Source organism: Nerophis ophidion, linkage group LG02 (genome assembly GCF_033978795.1).
Source record: "Nerophis ophidion isolate RoL-2023_Sa linkage group LG02, RoL_Noph_v1.0, whole genome shotgun sequence".
Lineage (NCBI taxonomy): Eukaryota > Metazoa > Chordata > Actinopteri > Syngnathiformes > Syngnathidae > Nerophis > Nerophis ophidion.
In genome coordinates this window covers 86,014,582-86,034,491 of record NC_084612.1, presented here as the reverse complement: position 1 = coordinate 86,034,491, position 19,910 = coordinate 86,014,582, and the positions used below count along the sequence as shown (strand labels likewise).

The window sequence follows — 19,910 nt, the reverse complement described above, 5'->3', positions numbered from 1 at the left end:
TAGGCACTAGGCCACTGAGTAGGTTCTGGGCCACTGAGTAGGTACTAGGCCACTGAGCAGGTACTAGGCCACTGAGTAGGTTTTAGGCCACTCAGTAGGTTCTAAGTTACTGGGTAGGTGGCAACCAAAAAAACCCCCCCACAAACCAGGGGTACTGAAACAGAACTAAAGGAGTCTTTAACTAAACAATACTTGATCCAGGCAACGTGTCATGACAGTACCCCTCCGTTAAGGACAGATTCCAGGTGTCCCCACAAAAAAAAACAAAGAACAAGTTCAAAAGGCACGGGAGGATGGAGGGAGGACTTGGTGGTGGGTTGCCAGGCCAAGTGTCCCAGAATAGACGGGGGAAGAGTCAAGGGGCGGCGGCAGGCGAGGCGGGCGACCGCAGAATGGCCACATGTGTGGATGCCGAGAAGGCAGACGCGACTGGCGCCAGACCCCCAGGATGCTGATGCCGTGGGACAGCTTGCTGGAGACGAGGACGATGGCGGCGCCGCGGGAAGGCCCGCCGTAGACGAGGAAGATGGCATGACAGAATCGATTTTGGGTCCGATCTGTATTAGTCCAGTTTCTGGATTCATTGGAGGGGGGGGGGGGGGGGGGGGTTTACTCTCATCAGAAACCGTACTTTGATGTTATTTTCTCTTTGTGTTCATTTAGAAACAAAAGCACCAGTTAACTCATGTGGTTCAAGACAAAACAACACGATATTAATCAGGCAGATTAGTCGCACAATTTATTTTGACTGCACATTTCTCTTCAAATACTTGACTTTGATAAAACCTTCTGCAGGTTTTGAGCAAATTAAAGACTCACATTTAATGAAAACATTGAGAGAATATTCTCCTGCAGGACATTTTGACAATAACTTTGCATTTGTGTTTTTTTTTTTTAGTTAACTCAAACTACGCAAGCTAGTATTAACCACAAATGAATCCTAATTCAAGTGGGATTAAATTGATTCAAACGGTTAACCAATCAACAGCATTAATAAATACGTGTTGATCTGCAGCATCAAACTGGAATGAAGACATTTTGACACGCTTGGAAGCATTTATTGATTAGTTTGTTGTCGCAGACACAAATAGTGATGTCAGTATTTACAGTTTGACGTCCACACAAAGGGTCGTCTCACCTCAAGTTCCAGTCTTGCTCCAGAAAGAACTACGTAGGTGAGCTCGGATCCCAAATGTCCTACATGTCTGCGCCACAACTGGAGAGACCGCGTCTCTGGTAAGGAGTCTGACAATCATCCCTGTAAGAAGAAGACTTTGTGTAGAAGACCACCACACACACATGCAGGCATGCAATGGCAGAGACAAACGGCCCCCAAGCAGTGCCCTGCTCAAGGGCATCTTTCAAAACTGCCCTCAAACCAGCCTTTATCAGACTTGCCCTGCTTTGCTTCCACATTCTCACTCATTTTTCTTTTCTTAAACTGGTTTTAGATATAGGGATGTAGTTTTAAGATGCATTTTTTGACATATTTTAAAAGACTAATTTCTCAAAGTGCTATTTAAATGTGATGTATTATTATTATTATTATTACCATATTTCCTTGGATTGCCGCCGGGTATATAGTATGCGCCTGCCTAGAATTACTGCCGAGTCAAACTCGTTTCACAAAATGTTATTTTTATTAGCGCATGTCTAGAATTTCCGCTGGGTCAAACTCCTTTCGCCAAATAATTAGCAAAGGCCTAGAATTTCCGCCGGGTCAAACTCGTCACGTCACGAGTGACACTTCACCTGTCATCATTTTCAAAATGGAGGAGGCTGATTTCAAAAATTTGAAATCGCATAAAGGGAAGAAGATTAAGAGCTATTCAGTAGGATTTAGGGTCCAAGCTATTGAATATACTAAAAAGAACAGTAAGCAGCTATGTTTTATTAATATACCGTAGCTGCGTGTGTCAAATAGGAGTCATTAAATGACTCCCGCCTCCTGGTGGTAGAGGGCGCTAGTGATCCTTCTTGCGACTACTCGGCTGCAGAAGAAGTGACAACAAGCAGCAAGAGTGAGCAGCGATCCTTTATTTTTTCCTCTCACTTGCACTTTTAACATGGAGGATTACATATCTAAAATAAAACAGTTTTCTAAACTGGACTTTCAATCAAAGCAGGAGGTAATAAAGGAAGATCTCCATCGAGACAGAGAGACTTTTAAATCTGAAGAAAGATAAGGAAGACTTCTTTAAACAAGTTATCGATGCTTTTGATCAGAAGGAGCTGCACATGGACTTCATTTATAAGTAAAGGTAAGACCATAATAAAGTTTTTTTTAATTAAATGTGCTTTTCATGATGGTATCCTTACATCACACTCAAGTTTATAAGCGCAGGCCTAAAATTAGCGCATGCCTTTGGTAAGTGCCGGAGTGAGAAGAGGTTTTAAAATAATTAGCGCATGCTTGCCTTTACCGCATGCCTTTGGTAAGTGCCGGAGTGAGAAGAGGTTTTCAATTAATTAGCGCCCCGGCGGCAATTCAAGGAAATACGTTATTATGAACTGTCAGTCATCAACACAAATTGTAAATCTTCTCCAAAGACAACACAAACAGGTCTCGATGATTCAAAAAAATCTGACCTGGTCAACTTCAGAATAATGCCATTGAAGCCCATGAATATGAGCGTGGGAGTCAAAGTTTGTCAAATTCCTGGCACTGACTGCTGCTGTTCTCCCCAGCACACCTGTGGTCGTTGACCTGGTACTTGTAGGAGAACCTCTCATCACACACGCGGCAACTGAACACTTTCTCGCCGGTGTGTATCCTCATGTGTGTGGTCAAGTGCGACTTCTGGGTTAATCTCAGGCCGCACACTAGGCAGACAAAGGGTTTCTCCCCGGTGTGCGTCCTGGCGTGCTTGACCAACGCCGACGTCTGCGTGAAACTCCTGCTGCAGATTGCACAAGAATAGGGTTTCTCCCCGGTGTGTGTCCTGGCGTGCCGGACATACGACGAATGGTCGCAAAAACCTTTGCTGCACACGGAGCAAGAATAGGGTTTTTCGCCCGTGTGAGTCCTCAGATGGGTTTTCAAACCTCCGACAAGGGCGAAGCATTTACCGCAAACGTTGCAGGTGAAGGGCTTCTCGCTCATGTGCGTCCTTTTGTGCCGCACAAACGCAGACTGGTGAGAAAAGCTCTTGTCGCACACCGAGCAGGCATATGGTTTTTCCCCTGTGTGCGTCCTTGTGTGCGTTATCATGCGTCCTTTGATGGAGAATCTTTTTCCGCAGAATGTGCAGCTGAATGGTTTCTCGCCCGTGTGAATCATCATGTGTGTTTTCAAAGTCGACTTGTTGCCGTAAGTTTTGTCACAGTGAGAACATTTAAAGTGTGTGTTGTCGGTCGGACATGTTGGATCCACTTTGGAGTCTTCATCATCGTCATTCTCAGCAGAGTGTGAAGTGGTGTCGTCTCTATCTGAGAGCGCAACTAAGTCTGCTTGTGATCCTCCACCATCAGCTTTTGTCGTCATGTGTTGAGTTGAGCTGCTGCTTGGTCTCTCCGCTCCTCTCTTCTCTTCACTTTCACCTTTGACCTCATCTTCTTCACTCTTCACGACGACACGGATGACTGGGAACTCCTCCAGTCCTTCAAGAGGGCCTCCCTCCATGTTGATGATGTGTTCCTCCTCTTCTTCTTTAATCTGGGGGGGCCGTGGCTCCTCCTGCTCCATCCCGGAGGCCCACTCCTGCTGCTGAGGATGAAAATGTTCTTCACTGGTGTCTGCTGACACAAAATGACAAAAGCATGTTTTTTTTTTAGTTTTGCTTTGAATAGTGTGTGACTGTTTCTTTAATGGTGTCCATTTTTAGGACCAAATGATTATTTGACTTAAATATCTGTGCTGTAAAATTCCAATAGATGTAACAACCGGAGTACAATTTAAGGTAATAACTAGATGAGGCAATTCCTGAAGGAATCGTGTGTGAATGCTTCAATGCTGAAGTTGAACTGAAATCCTGGAATTTTTTTAGAATTGTTTTTAAACAGGCTGAATATTTTGAAGTTGGAACAGTTTAAATCAGATGAAAAATGTGGGAGTTGTGGAATTTTGAAGAATGTCCCATTGATTTCAATGAGGATTTCCAAAAAGTTGGGGAATTTCAGGAAAATCGTGAATTGAAGAAAATGGTGCGAAAAACTTGAATGTTGTGAATGAGTTGAACTGGTTGGTGTTGGATTTTTTAAAATCGGTCAAGAAGTGTAGAAGTAGTGACACATTGAACTATGAAATGGTATTCCTGGAATTTCGAAAAACCAGGAATTTTTCCGGTTAAAAAAAAAAATAAAAATTAGTTCTTCGTCATGATTAAGAGGAATATTTTGACGGTGGAAAGGTTCAAATGCATTGGGAAAAAATGGAAGGAGTAGTCACTAGAAAAAAGGGTGGAAAAACCAGGAACTCTGAAAAATCCTGGAAGTTTTTGGAACTTGTAAAAAGAGTAGTTTAAATTTCCAGGATGGTTGGAATATGTTGAAGGGGGAATGGTTTGAATCGGTTGAAAAATGTGCAAATGTGAAATTTTGAAAAATGGCCAATTCATTTAGAATGGGAAAAATCTCCAGAAAAACCCGGAATTCTGGTCAATCCTGGAATTTTTGGAATGTGTCAAAGGTGGAATGGTTTGAATCGGTTGAAAAATTTGGAAATGTGAAAGTTTGAAAAATGGCCAATTCATTTTGAATGGGAAACATGTCCTGAAAAACCAGGAATTCAGGAAAATCCTGGAATTTTTTTGGACCTTGGAAAAAGAGTACATTTCCAGGATGGTGGAACATGTTGAAGGTGGAATGGTTTTAACCGGTTGAAAAATGTGCAAATGTGAAAGTTTGAAAAAATGGCCAGTTGGTTTTGAATGGGAAAAATCTCCAGAAAAACTCGGAAATCTGGGAACTCTTAGAATTTTTTGGAATTTGAAAAAAAAAAAAAAAAGTTTAAATTTCCAGGATGGTGGAATATGTTGAAGGTGGAATCATTTGAACTGGTTTAAAACATTTGCAAATGTGAAAGTTTGAAAAATGGCCAGTTGGTTTTGAATGGGAAAAATCTCCAGAAAAACCCAGAATTCTGGTCAATCCTGGAATTTTTTGGAACTTGGAAAAATAGCAGTTTAAATTTACAGGAGGGAGGAATGTGTCAAAGGTGGAATGGTTTGAATCGGTTGAAAAATGTGGAAATGTGAACGTTTGAAAAATGGCCAATTCATTTTGATTGGGAAAAATATCCTGAAAAAACATGAATTCCGGAAAATCCTGGAATTTTTTGGACCTTGGAAAAGGAGTAGTTTAAATTTCCAGGGTGGTGGAATATGTTGAAGGTGGAATGGTTTGAACCGGTTGAAAAATGTGCAAATGTGAAATTTAAAAAAAATGGCCAATTCATTTGGAATGGGAAAAATCTCCAGAAAAACCCGGAATTCTGGTCAATAATGGAATTTTTTGGAACTTGGAAAAAGAGCAGTTCAAATTTACAGGATGGTGGAATGTGTCGAATGTGGAATGGTTTGAATCGGTTGAAAAATGTGGAAATGTGAACGTTTGAAAAATGGCCAATTCATTTTGAATGGGAAACATGTCCTGAAAAACCAGGAATTCAGGAAAATCCTGGAATTTTTTGGGACATTGGAAAAAGAGTACATTTCCAGGATGGTGGAACATGTTGAAGGTGGAATGGTTTTAACCGGTTGAAAAATGTGCAAATGTGAAAGTTTGAAAAATGGCCAATTCATTTTGAATGGGAAAAATCTCCAGAAAAACCCGAAATTCTGGTCAATCCTGGAATTTTTGGGAACTTGGAAAAAAAGCAGTTTGAATTTACAGGGAGGTGGAATATGTCGAAGGTGGAATGGTTTGAATCGGTTGAAAAATGTGGAAATGTGAACGTTTGAAAAATGGCCAATTCATTTAGAATGGGAGACATGTCCTGAAAAACCAGGAATTCAGGAAAATCCTGGAATTTTTTGGGACATTGGAAAAAGAGTACATTTCCAGGATGGTGGAACATGTTGAAGGTGGAATGGTTTTAACCGGTTGAAAAATGTGCAAATGTGAAAGTTTGAAAAATGGCCAATTCATTTTGAATGGGAAAAATCTCCAGAAAAACCCGAAATTCTGGTCAATCCTGGAATTTTTTGGAACTTGGAAAAAAAGCATTTTGAATTTACAGGGAGGTGAAATATGTCGAAGGTGGAATGGTTTGAATCGGTTGAAAAATGTGGAAATGTGAACGTTTGAAAAATGGCCAATTCATTTCGAATGGGAAACATGTCCTGAAAAACCAGGAATTCAGGAAAATCCTGGAATTTTTTGGGACATTGGAAAAAGAGTACATTTCCAGGATGGTGGAACATGTTGAAGGTGGAATGGTTTTAACCGGTTGAAAAATGTGCAAATGTGAAAGTTTGAAAAAATGGCCAGTTGGTTTTGAATGGGAAAAATCTCCAGAAAAACTCGGAAATCTGGGAACTCTTAGAATTTTTTGGAATTTGAAAAAAAAAAAAAAACTGTTTAAATTTCCAGGATGGTGGAATATGTTGAAGGTGGAATCGTTTGAACTGGTTTAAAAAATGTGCAAATGTGAAAGTTTGAAAAATGGCCAATTCATTTTGAATGGGAAAAATCTCCAGAAAAACCCAGAATTTTGGTCAATCCTGGAATTTTTTGGAACTTGGAAAAATAGCAGTTTAAATTTACAGGAGGGAGGAATGTGTCAAAGGTGGAATGGTTTGAATCGGTTGAAAAATGTGGAAATGTGAACGTTTGAAAAATGGCCAATTCATTTTGATTGGGAAAAATATCCTGAAAAAACATGAATTCCGGAAAATCCTGGAATTTTTTGGACCTTGGAAAAGGAGTAGTTTAAATTTCCAGGGTGGTGGAATATGTTGAAGGTGGAATGGTTTGAACCGGTTGAAAAATGTGCAAATGTGAAATTTAAAAAAAATGGCCAATTCATTTGGAATGGGAAAAATCTCCAGAAAAACCCGGAATTCTGGTCAATAATGGAATTTTTTGGAACTTGGAAAAAGAGCAGTTCAAATTTACAGGATGGTGGAATGTGTCGAAGGTGGAATGGTTTGAATCGGTTGAAAAATGTGGAAATGTGAACGTTTGAAAAATGGCCAATTCATTTTGAATGGGAAACATGTCCTGAAAAACCAGGAATTCAGGAAAATCCTGGAATTTTTTGGGACATTGGAAAAAGAGTACATTTCCAGGATGGTGGACCATGTTGAAGGTGGAATGGTTTTAACCGGTTGAAAAATGTGGAAATGTGAACGTTTGAAAAATGGCCAATTCATTTTGAATGGGAAAAATCTCCAGAAAAACCCGGAATTCTGGAAAATCTTGGAATTTTTTGGGAACTTGGAGAAAAAAAACAGTTTAAACTTCCAGGATGGTGGAATGTGTTGAAGGTGGAATGGTTTGAATCGGTTGAAAAATGTGCAAATGTGAAAGTTTGTAAAATGGCCAACTCATTTTGAATGGGAAAAATGTCCTGAAAAACTTGGAATTCTGTCAAATCTGGGAATTTGTCAAAAGGAAATCCCGCAATTCCCAAGTAGGCTGAACAGTTTGGATGGGGTGAAAAATGTGGAAGGTAAAGTGTGCCAACATCTGGAGAAGAACAATAAACAGATGAAATTTGGTGTAGAAAAGCGCATGTGTGACTGTTTGGAACATTCACATAATAATCTCTATGAAGCCGTAAAACAAAATAAGGCCCTCGGGCCACATGCGGACCATTAAGATCTTCAATCCGGCCTGCTGGACGTTCTACTTCCTTTTTTGGACCTTTAACACGAAAAGTGTATTTGCCATGATGATGTGCACTCGTGTTTTTAGGTGAGTGTAAGTCTTCAACTATACAAAGTATTTCGAGGGTTGACATCTGCACGTTTGTGTGTTCTAGGAGTTATTAAAGTAATCTAGGTCACAGCAGCATAGACCAGAGTGGGCGGGGCTTGTTGTCAGAGCAGCCAGCCCCAAACACGTGTCAGGAACACACGTGGAAGCACATTTTTGCATAAAAGTGATAATATATCATATTGAAGGTGTTAAACATACATCCATAAACGTGGATGCATATGCAAACGTGCAATATATTGATCTGTACAGTAATCTATTTATTTATATTTGCACCTTATTGCTCTTTTATCCTGCACTACCACAAGCTAACGCAACAAAATGTTATTATCTGTAGTGTAAAGTTCAAATTTGAACGACAATAGTCTTTATTACACTTTTTACTTTCATATTTTGCTGTTTGTTACATTTTGGTGGTGTTTTGCTTGATTGTAAAAGATACACAACTATGGAGGAGCTGCTCTGAGAAGTAAAAGATGTCCATATGTTGTTTATATTCACTGTTTTATTGTTCATAGATCATTTTGTAAACCCCACTTTCTTTATTCTCATGTACATTTTGGGTGTCCCATTCAGTAAAAAAATGTAAAATTCATTCTGTTTTATTTTTTAAAGTGGTCTGTCGTAACTTTTTGGGAACTCTATGGGACTTTGTGACTTTTGCTATTAGTGTTCCTGAAAAAAAGGAGGCAGACACACATTCTGTACAGCTAACTGTGTAAATATACTTAACACACACGTGCACGTTGGCCCCCAGACTCACTTGTTGTCTCAATGTGAGTCTAAATACTTGGCCAGCTCTGCCTAGGACGTCAGTGAGATCTGAACCAAGGATGTCATTGTGGCTTGTGCAGCCCTTTGAGACACTTGTGAAGTAGGGCTATATAAATAAACCTTGATTGATTTGAGTACAAAGCAGAAACGCAGTACTACTGTTTGTCCAGCAGGTGGTTCCCTTGTCTAACAGCAGTTATGCAAGTACTTTGATGTTTTGCAGCAAAGTGGAGTGCTACCATAGACTCTGATGAGCCAATCAGATATTCGATATGAAAAATCCAATTGAACAAAAGCGGGCACCGCGGTTGGGTGTCCAAGCCACGCCCCCTTTCCAACGGTTTATAAAAACAACAGAACCATGTAGAATTTTCTCCAGTGAATAATTAGACTTTTAAGTATTCACCCTCCGAAAAACATTTTTTTGGCAACACTTTCAAATATTTTCAGCTGCTTATCTACTTAGCAGCATGAATTCCAGACACATCTTATTGTTCACGGTTCAATCCATCGCAACGCACTCAAATGCGGGTCAACATTGGCTCGGATAAAACACACATTCAAAGAGAAAATACTAACAACGACAGATAAAAAGCTACATAAAATTAAGTTTCCTCTTTCGACGTATTAATAGAAGGTATATACAAACCCTGTTTCCATATGAGTTGGGAAATTGTGTTAGATGTAAATATAAACAGAATACAATGATTTGCAAATCCTTTTCAAGCCATATTCAGTTGAATATGCTACAAAGACAACATATTTGATGTTCAAACTCATAAACGTTAATTTTTTTTGCAAAAAATAGTTAAGTTAGAATTTCATGGCTGCAACACGTGCCAAAGTAGTTGGGAAAGGGCATGTTCACCACTGTGTTACATCACCTTTTCTTTTAACAACACTCAATAAAGGTTTGGGAACTGAGGAAACTAATTGTTGAAGCTTTGAAAGTGGAATTCTTTCCCATTCTTGTTTTATGTAGAGCTTCAGTCCTTCAACAGTCCGGGGTCTCCGCTGTCCTATTTTACGCTTCATAATGCGCCACACATTTTCCATGGGAGACAGGTCTGGACTGCAGGCGGGCCAGGAAAGTACCCGCACTATTTTACTACGAAGCCACGCTGTTGTAACACCTGGCTTGGTATTGTCTTGCTGAAATAAGCAGGGTCGTCCATGATAACGTTGCTTGGATGACAACATATGTTGTTCCAAAACCTGTATGGACCATTCAGCATTAATGGTGCCTTCACAGATGTGTAAGTTACCCATGCCTTGTGCACTAATACACCCTCATACCATCACACATGCTGGCTTTTACACTTTGCGCCTAGAACAATCCAGATGGTTATTTTCCTCTTTGTTCTAGAGGACACCACATCCACAGTTTCCAAATATAATTTGAAATGTGGACTCATCAGACCCGACTTGTCCAGGGTGTACCCTGCCTTCCGCCCGATTGTAGCTGAGATAGGCGCCAGCGCCCCCCGCGACCCCGAAAGGGAATAAGCGGTAGAAAATGGATGGATGGATGGATGGACTCATCAGACCACAGATCACTTCCACTTTGCATCAGTCCATCTTAGATGAGCTCGGGCCCAGCGAAGCTGGCGGTGTTCCTTGGTGTTGTTGATAAATGGGTTTGGCTTTACATAGTAGAGTTTTAACTTGCACTTACGGATGTAGCGACCAACTGTAATTACTGACAGTGGTTTTATGAAGTGTTCCTGAGCCCATGTGGTGATATCCTTCACACACTGATGTCGGTTTTTGATGCAGTACCGCCTGAGGGATCAAAGGTCCGTAATATCATCGCTTACGTGCTGTGATTTCTCCAGATTCTCTGAACCTTTTGATGATTTTACGGACCGTAGATGGTAAAATCCCTACATTCCTTGCAATAGCTCGTTGAGAAATGTTGTTCTAAAACTGTTCGACTATTTGCCTACAAAGTGGTGACCCTCACCCCATCCTTGTTTGTGAATTACTTAGCATTTCATGGAAGCTGCTTTTATAGCCAATCATGGCACCCACCTGTTCCCAATTAGCCTGCACGCCTCTGGGATGTTCCAAATAAGTGTTTGATGAGCATTTCTCAACTTTATCAGTATGTATTGCCACCTTTCCCAACTTCTTTGTAATGTGTTGCTGGCATCAAATTCTAAAGTTAATGATTATTTGCAAAAACAAATGTTTATGAGTTTGAACATGAAATATGTTGTCTTTGTAGCATATTCAACTGAATATGGCTTGAAAATGATTTGCAAATCATTGTATTCTGTTTATATTTACATCTAACACAATTTCCCAACTCATATGGAAACGGGGTTTGTATGATTTACAGTGGGGCAAAAAAGTATTTAGTCAGCCAGCGATTGTGCAAGTTCTCCCACTTCAAATGATGACAGAGGTCTGTCATTTTCATCATAGGTACACTTCAACTGTGAGAGACAGAATGTGGAAAAAATATCCAGGAATTCACATTGTAGGAATTTTAAAGAATTTATTTGTAAATGATGGTGGAAAATAAGTATTTGGTCACTTCAAACAAGGAAGATCTCTGGCTCTCACAGACCTGTAACTTCTTCTTTAAGAAGCTCTTCTGTCCTCCACTCGTTACCTGTATTAATGGAACCTGTTCGAACTCGTTATCTGTATAAAAGACACCTGTCCACAGCCTCAAACAGTCAGACTCTAAACTCCACTATGGCCAAGACCAAAGAGCTTTCGAAGGACACCAGGAAAAGAATTGTAGACCTGCACCAGACTGGGAAGAGTGAATCTACAATAGGCAAGCAGCTTGGTGTGAAAAAATCAACTGTGGAAGCAATTATCAGAAAGTGGAAGACATACAAGACCACTGATAATCTCCCTCGATCTGGGGCTCCATGCAAGATCTCATCCCGTGGGGTCAAAATGATCATGAGAAGGGTGAGCAAAAATCCCAAAACTACACGGGTGGACCTGGTGAATGACCTGCAGAGAGCTTGGACCAAAGTAACAAAAGTTACCATCAGTAACACACTACGCCGACAGGGAATCAAATCCTGCAGTGCCAGACGTGTCCACCTGCTTAAGCCAGTGCATGTCCATGCTCGTCTGAAGTTTGCCAGAGCGCACATGGATGATACAGCAGAGGATTGGGAGAATGTCATGTGGTGAAATGAAACCAAAATAGAACTTTTTGGTATAAACTCAACTCGTCGTGTTTGGAGGAAGAAGAATACTGAGTTGCATCCCAAGAACACCATACCTACTGTGAAGCATGGGGTGGGAACATCATGCTTTGGGGCTGTTTTTTCTGCTAAGGGGACAGGACGATTGATCCGTGTTAAGGAAAGAATGAATGGGGCCATGTATCGTGAGATTTTGAGCCAAAACCTCCTTCCATCAGTGAGAGCTTTGAAGATGAAAGGTGGCTGGGTCTTCCAGCATGACAATGATCCCAAACACACCGCCCGGGTAACGAAGGTGTGGCTCTGTAAGAAGCATTTGAAAGTCCTGGAGTGGCCTAGCCAGTCTCTAGACCTCAACCCCATAGAAAATCTGTGGAGGGAGTTGAAAGTCCCTGTTGCTCGGCGACAGCCCCAAAACATCACTGCTCTCGAGAAGATCTGCATAGAGGAATGGGCCAAAATACCAGCTACTGTGTGTGCAAACCTGGTAAAGACATATATTAATCGACAACAAAGGTTTTATTACAAATAGGGCTGCAACTAACGATTATTTGATAATCGATCAATCTGCCGATTATTACTTTGATTAATCGATAAATAATCGGATAAAAGAGACAAACTACATTTCTATCCTTTCCAATACTTTATTTTAAAAAAACAGCATACTTAGACTTAGACAAACTTCAATAATTCACAAGGGAAATTGTTTTGGCACCATGTCCTTTCCACTTGCCAAATAAAACAAGGCAAGTGTTACAAAAATGTTTGCTTCTTTTATATATATATATATATATATATATATATATATATATATATATATATATATATATATATATATATATATATATATATATATATATATATATAAATATAACTACATATATATATATATATATGCACCATTGTCCTGCACAATAGCAATAATTTTGCTTAGGGGAATTACTAACCTGGCTACTACCTATTCCAACCATTCTGCAATGTTGGATGCTGAATGTCTTTCCTCTAGCGGCATGGTCGTAAGGCAGATTGACTTCATGTTCCATTTGTCTCCAATGTAGTGGCATGTACAACCCAGGTAGGCTACACTTGTCCACACATCAGTAGTGAGAGAAAATTTGCTCTGGGTGGCTTTTATGTCAGTCTACACAGCCTGAAATGTCTGCTCGTACTTCCTCTCCATCAGTTTGGTAAAATGGTTCCTCGAGGGAAGAGTGTAACCGGGGTTGAGGACATGAATCATTTGTCTAAAACCTTCATCCTCCACCATTGATAGTGGCCTCATGTCAGTTAGCAACATATTCAGGATAGCATCAGTCAATGCAGCCGCTTGCGGTGGTGTGCACACATTCCTTTGTACCAAGTCTCTAATGCTGGCTTGTTTCTTTCTGAAATGAGAGAAACCATATAATGAATGTACTTAGTAGCATCATTTACATGTAACTTAATACACACCTACTTGATATATTTAATCATTTCTGACAAATACGCCACCACATTAAAAAAAAAAACAGCTCAATTAAACAAATGGACATTAGAGTTGCAGAATACACCAATAATAAGACACAAATGTAACTCATCAGATCAAAACTGGATCAGATATAGTACACTTTTCTGTTCTGAATAATAAAGGATTCACTTTAGGCTACATCTGAATCATAGCATGAAATATTCCAGAATCTTCATAACGTTTAGTTATACTAAAGCGCCACTCAAGTCTAAATAGATTTATATAGTTTTATTGGGTTCGGCTACATTGATCCCTTATGAAACCAACCTGAGATATTTCTGTCCGTGTGTTTTCTATCTCAAAACGGAGTCCAATTTGCCGGAGACACATTATCAGCCCCGCGTTGCAACAAAGACATAACGTTATAGTTACTCACAAAAATAGCTGAACGTATGACTCAAAACAACAAAGAAAATGAGGTCACCGCACTATCCAAAAAGTTCCTAACACTCTGAAAGTTAATACACAACAGTTGCTGCTGCGCTTCCAAAAAAAAACTCCTTGTTAACAACATATTGACAACTCACTAAGACGGACACAACGGATCAATGTACTCGGACTATGGACTTAAAAAGTTACGTACCGTGATTTTTTCTCTTCATCCATGTTTCCTGTTCAGGTGCTCCCGAAGCAATGTTGTCCTTCCGTGCCACGCGACGTCCATCCTGCACGTTTTGCAGGAAATGTCTTCTTTGAAGTCTTTCAAGTAAAGTGTTCCGACACTTTGGACGACTTATGTCGCACACTTTTCTCCATTGAAGCAATAACCTCGAGATGTTTCACCGCTGAACTATCCGTACTGTTTCCCTCCGCCATTTTTCGAACGTTTCCACAAAGGAGAGTGCGTGGTAACGTGAGCTACAACACACATGATTGGCTGGCTCACTGACACCTCATGAGATTTAGCCTCAGCGCTGCCCTGGCGCTGTTTTATACTTATTTTGATTATTGTTTTTCAGCTGTTTGTAAATGTTGCAGTTTATAAATAAAGGTTAAGGGGGAAAAAACTAAATTATTTAAAAAATAAATAAAAAAAGAGCCTTCGCGCATGTGCATTGCATACATCCAACGAATCGAAGACTAAATTAATCGCCAACTATTTTTATAATCGATTTTAATCAATTTTTTCGATTAGTTGTTGCAGCCCTAATTACAAAGTATTGACTTGAATTTTTGTTATTGACCAAATACTTATTTTCCACCATAATTTACAAATAAATTCTTTAAAATTCCTACAATGTGAAGTCCTAGATTTTTTTCCACATTCTGTCTGTCCCAGTTGAAGTGTACCTATGATGGAAATGACAGACCTCTGTCATCATTTGAAGTGGGAGAACTTGCACAATCGCTGGCTGACTAAATACTTGTTTTCCCCACTGTATATACGGCAATCCTCACTTCTACCCTTGTATTGTTTACTGAACTGCTTGTTACTTGAGGAGTTTCAAAAAGGTTTATGCAAGCCAGACCTGGGCAACATGTGGCCCTTCAAGCTTTTCAGTCTGGCCAACCGGACATTCCCTAAATCATTTTTTTTTTACAATCTATAGAGGGGAACATTATCACAATTTCAGAAGGGTAAAAACCAATAAAAATCAGTTCCCAGTGGCTTATTTTATTTTTCGAAGTTTTCAAAATTTTACCCATCGTGGAATATCCCGAAAAAAGGCTTTAAAGTGCCTGATTTTCGCTATCTGTGAAGCCACCGTCCATTTTCCTGTGCCGTCATCCAGTGATATACATGCTATCCAGGCGGATAGCACAGCAAGATATAGCAACATTAGCTCGGATTCAGACTCGGATTTCAGCGGCTTAAAGGGGAAGATTATCACCAAACCTATGCAAGCGTCAATATATACCTTGATGGTGCAGAAAAAAGACCATGTATTTTTTTAACTGATTTACGAACTCTAAATGGGTGAATTTTGGCAAATTAAACGCCTTTCTGTTTATCGGTCTTTTAGCGATGACGTCAGAACGTGACGTCACCGAGGTAACGCACCCACCATTTTCATTTTCAACACATTACAAACACCGGGTCTCAGCTCTGTTATTTTCCATTTTTTGACTATTTTTTGTAACCTTGGAGACATCATGCCTGGTGGGTGTGTTGTCGGAGGGTGTAACAAAACTAACAGGGAGGGATTCAAGTTGCACCACTGGCAAGAAATCTGCCGCCAGACCCCCATTGAATGTGCCAGAGTGTCTTCACATTTGAGCGGCGATGCTAAGACAGACATGGCACAGAGATGTATGGATAACCTGCAGATGCATTTGCAACCATTAAGTCAACCAAATCAAAAAGGTTAGTTTTGCTGATGTTGTTGACTTATGTGCTAATCAGACATATTTGGTCACGGCACGACTGCCAGCTAATTGATGCTAACATGCTACGCTAATCGATGCTAACATGCTATTTACGCTAGCTGTATGTACATTTGAAACTAGATACCCACATTTAATGCCAAACAAACACTTACCAATCGACGGATTTAAGTTGCTCCTGTGTCACAAGATGCAAAAGTCCTGATCGTTTGGTCCGCACATTTTACCGGCGATGCTAATAAGGCAGCCATGCTATGGGCCACTTCATTAGGTACACCATGCTATGGCCGAATAGCGTCAATAGCTATTCGCTCAATAGCTTCAGTTTCTTCTTCAATTTCGTTTTGGCTATCTGCCTCCATACTCCGACCATCTGTTTCAATACATGCGTAATCTGTTGAATCGCTTAAACCGCTGAAATCCGAGTCTGAATCCGAGCTAATGTCGCTATATCTTGCTGTGGTAACCGCCATGTTGTTTGTATTGGCAGCACTGTGTGACGTCACAGGGAAATGGATAGTGGTTTCGAAGACAGCGAAAATAAGGCACATTAAAGCTTTATTTAGGGATATTCCGGGACCGGTAAAATGTTGAAAAAAAATTCAAAAATTACAACAAGCCACTGGGAACTGATTTTTATTGTTTTCAACCTTTTTGAAATTATGATAATGTTCCCCTTTAAGCGATTCAACAGGTATTGAAACAGATGGTTGGAGTATGGAGGCAGATAGCCAAAACGAAATTGAAGAAGAAACTGAAACTATTTAGCGAATAGCTATTGACGCTATTCGGCCATGTCTGCCTTAGCATCACAGGTAAAATGTGCAGACTTAACGATCGGGACTTTCACATCTTGTGACACTGGATCTACTTAAATATGTCGATTGGTAAGGGTTTGTTTGGCATTAAATGTGGGTGGAGGGAAACAAAGGATATAAATATAGCTACAAATGTACATACAGCTAGCCAAATGGCATGTTAGCATCGGTTAGCTGGCAGTCATGCCGTGACCAAATATGTTTGATTAGCACATAAGTCAATAACATCAACAAAACTCACCTATGTGATTTCGTTGACTTAATGGTTGCAAATGCATCTGCAGGTTATCCATACATCTCTGTGCCATGTCTGCCTTAGCATCGCCGGTAAAATGTGCAGACCAAACGATCTGGACTTTCGCATCTTGTGACACTGGAGCAACTTAAATCCGTCGATTGGTAAGTGTTTGTTTGGCGTTAAATATGTGTGGAGAGAAAGGCTGGATGCAAATGAACATACAGCTAGCCTAAATAGCATGTTAGCATCGATTTGCATGCCGTGCTAATCGATGTACATTCTACGTAAATCAACTTGAATCCGTCCCTGATGGTGTTGTTACACCCTCCGACAACACACCCACGAGGCATGATGTCTCCAAGGTACGGGAAAACAGTCGAAAAAACGGAAAATAACCGAGCTGATTCGACTCGATGTTTATAATGTGTTTGAGAAAATGGCGGTTGACTACCTAGGTGACATCACAACGTCCGAGAGCAAATAATAGAAAGGCATTTAATTCGCCAAAATTCACCCATTTAGAGTTCGGAAATTGGTTAAAAAGATACTGTATATGGTCTTTTTTCTGCACCATCAAGGTATATATTGACGCTTACATCGGTCTGCTGATAATGTTCCCCTTTAAGATGTTAAGTGTTGCTGCCTTTATGATGTGCACTCATCTTCTCTAATCACCCCAAGTCTTCAACTAGACTAAGTCTTGCCATGCTTGGAATCTGCATCATATACTAGTTACTATGCTCATTTAATTAGTTACTATGCTCATCTAATTAGTTACCATGCTCATCTAATTAGTTACCATGCTCATCTAATTAGTTACTATGCTCATCTAATTAGTTACTACGCTCATCTAATTAGTTACCATGCTCATCTAATTAGTTACTATGCTCATCTAATCAGTTACTATGCTCATCTAATTAGTTACCATGCTCATCTAATTAGTTACTATGCTCATCTAATTAGTTACTATGCTCATCTAATTAGTTACCATGCTCATCTAATTAGTTACTATGCTCATCTAATCAGTTACTATGCTCATCTAATTAGTTACCATGCTCATCTAATTAGTTACTATGCTCATCTAATTAGTTACTATGCTCATCTAATTAGTTACCATGCTCATCTAATTAGTTACCATGCTCATCTAATTAGTTACTATGCTCATCTAATTAGTTACTATGCTCATCTAATTAGTTACCATGCTCATCTAATTAGTTACCATGCTCATCTAATTAGTTACTATGATCGTCTAATAGTTACTATGGTCATCTAATAGTTACTATGGTCATTTAATTAGTTACTATGCTCATCTAATAGTTACTGTGGTCATCTAATTAGTTACCATGGTCATCTAATTAGTTACTATGATTGTCTAATAGTTACTATGGTCGTCTAATAGTTACCATGGTCATCTAATTAGTTACTATGGTCATCTAATTAGTTACTATGGTCGTCTAATAGTTACTGTGGTCATCTAATTACTTCCTATGGTAATGTAAGTGGCCCTACGATGAGGTAGCGACTTGTCCAGGGTGTACTCCGCCTTCCGCCCGATTGTAGCTCAGATAGGCACCAGCGCCCCCCGCGACCCCAAAGGGAATAAGCGGTAGAAAATGGATGGCTGGACAACAAAAACCGCATTACAGTTTAGAATGTGTACACAATATGGTATAAAACAATATTTACATGAACAAAATAATGTGTTGATGTCACAGCAGGTCAAGAGTATTTTTTTTTAATTATCTTGTCTTAACTTTGCACAATGTTAAAGCCATATCTCAAGAATTCTTTGATAGATTTTCCTCAAATTAGGCACAAGCCCAAACTATGATTAATATATATTTTTTAAGGCAAATGCACTGTAACCTCACATTCTATTTTTTTAAAGTATTTAACTTAAGTGACTTAAAAAAAAGAAAATCACATTCCATTTTTTTTTAAGTATTTAACTTAAGTGACTTAAAAAAAAGAAATAGTAAAATACTCTGAGGGGATTTTTCTCAAATGTGGCAAAAAGTCACATTTTTATTTGAGAACTAACTGATGAAGTGTGATTTTGCGTCCTATGAAGGAGGGACATACATACTTCATGTCTTGTAGAGAATATGTACTGAACTGTGTAATCTACTAATAAAAGTATCAATCAATGAGAAATCACTTTTATGTTGACATCTTCTGGAAACAAACAAAGCAACAACGCCCAAAGTGGCGGCCATGTCCGTCATGCGCATGCGTGCGGGTTGCTACGTTCCCTCCTTTAAACGGAACAAAAGCATATCTTTATCAAGACTGTTTATTTAAAGACAAAACCATTTAAGAATATTGTTTGTGTTGAAATAAAAATCTACTTGGATGAGAAGTAAACAAACCTGTTCTGCGGGAAACAACTTTGATGTTCTCCTCTTTTTGATCCAGAAAGTTCTTCTTCTATTCCATCATTTGTCCACAGGAGCGCGACACTTTCACTTTCACTTTGCACTCACATCTGATCTCAGTTTAGTGAAGTCTTGAAGACTTTTACTTTCTCTTTGTTAGCAGCTAGCAAGCTAAGCTAGCCCGGGAAGCTTCACCATCATTGAGACGAGAATAAAACGACGCGCTCTGCAACACTTAAATGTAATTAAACGTCTTATGAATTATTTCTATAATGCCGGGAGGTCCAACAAAGTCGTATAGAACAACGAACAAAAGCGACGAAATACATTAAAACGGCCTTATCGCTTACTTTGAACTGTTACTGCTAGCTTTCGCCTACTTCTATTTCCGGTAGACTAGTGACGTTTAGTGCCATACTGCCCCCTTTGGTGTGGAGGTGGCGTTACATCTAGACCAACATTATTACGATGCATCAAATAAGTGACATCAGTCCAGGGGTCAGCAACGTTTTTGAAAGCAAGAGCTACTTCTTGGGTACTGATTAATGCCAAGGGCTACCAGTTGGATACACACTTAAATACATTGCCAGAAATAGCCAATTTGCTCAATTTACCTTTAACTCTATGTTATTATTAATAATTCATGATATTTATCTTTGTTGAAACACTGATCATCTTAATGATTCCTCACAATAAATGTATACAGAAACAGATAAATATCAACAACAAAAAAAGGGTATTTCTGTCTGTCATTCCATCTTACATTTTTTTTCCTTCTACGGAAGGTTTTTAGTAGAGAATAAATGATGAAAAAAACACTTA

At 39.5% G+C, this 19,910-nt stretch overlaps 1 protein-coding gene across 3 annotated transcripts; it reads right to left on the bottom strand.

Moving 5' to 3' along the window:
• Positions 1-1,036: 1,036 nt before the first annotated feature.
• LOC133547264 (gastrula zinc finger protein XlCGF17.1-like) lies at positions 1,037-19,524 on the bottom strand. 3 transcript variants are annotated; one of them, XR_009805427.1, is made up of 3 exons: positions 19,083-19,523; positions 2,590-3,735; positions 1,037-1,258 (listed from the first exon to the last, which is right to left on the bottom strand). XR_009805427.1 is itself a non-coding variant. In XM_061893038.1 (2 exons), exon 2 carries the CDS (start codon positions 3,683-3,685, stop codon positions 2,642-2,644), a length of 1,044 nt encoding a protein of 347 aa, XP_061749022.1. In that variant the 5' UTR covers positions 3,686-3,738; positions 19,083-19,524; the 3' UTR covers positions 1,037-2,641. The 3 variants fall into 3 exon arrangements, 2 of the variants coding, with proteins under 2 accessions (XP_061749022.1, XP_061749021.1); XM_061893038.1 differs by having other exon boundaries at positions 1,037-3,738; positions 19,083-19,524; XM_061893037.1 differs by having other exon boundaries at positions 1,037-3,735; positions 19,083-19,522.
• Positions 19,525-19,910: the final 386 nt, after the last annotated feature.

Bases quoted from the DNA above. Each gene is read 5' to 3' on its own strand.
- LOC133547264 (XM_061893038.1), bottom strand. From the start codon at position 3,685: ATGGAGCAGGAGGAGCCACGGCCCCCCCAGATTAAAGAAGAAGAGGAG.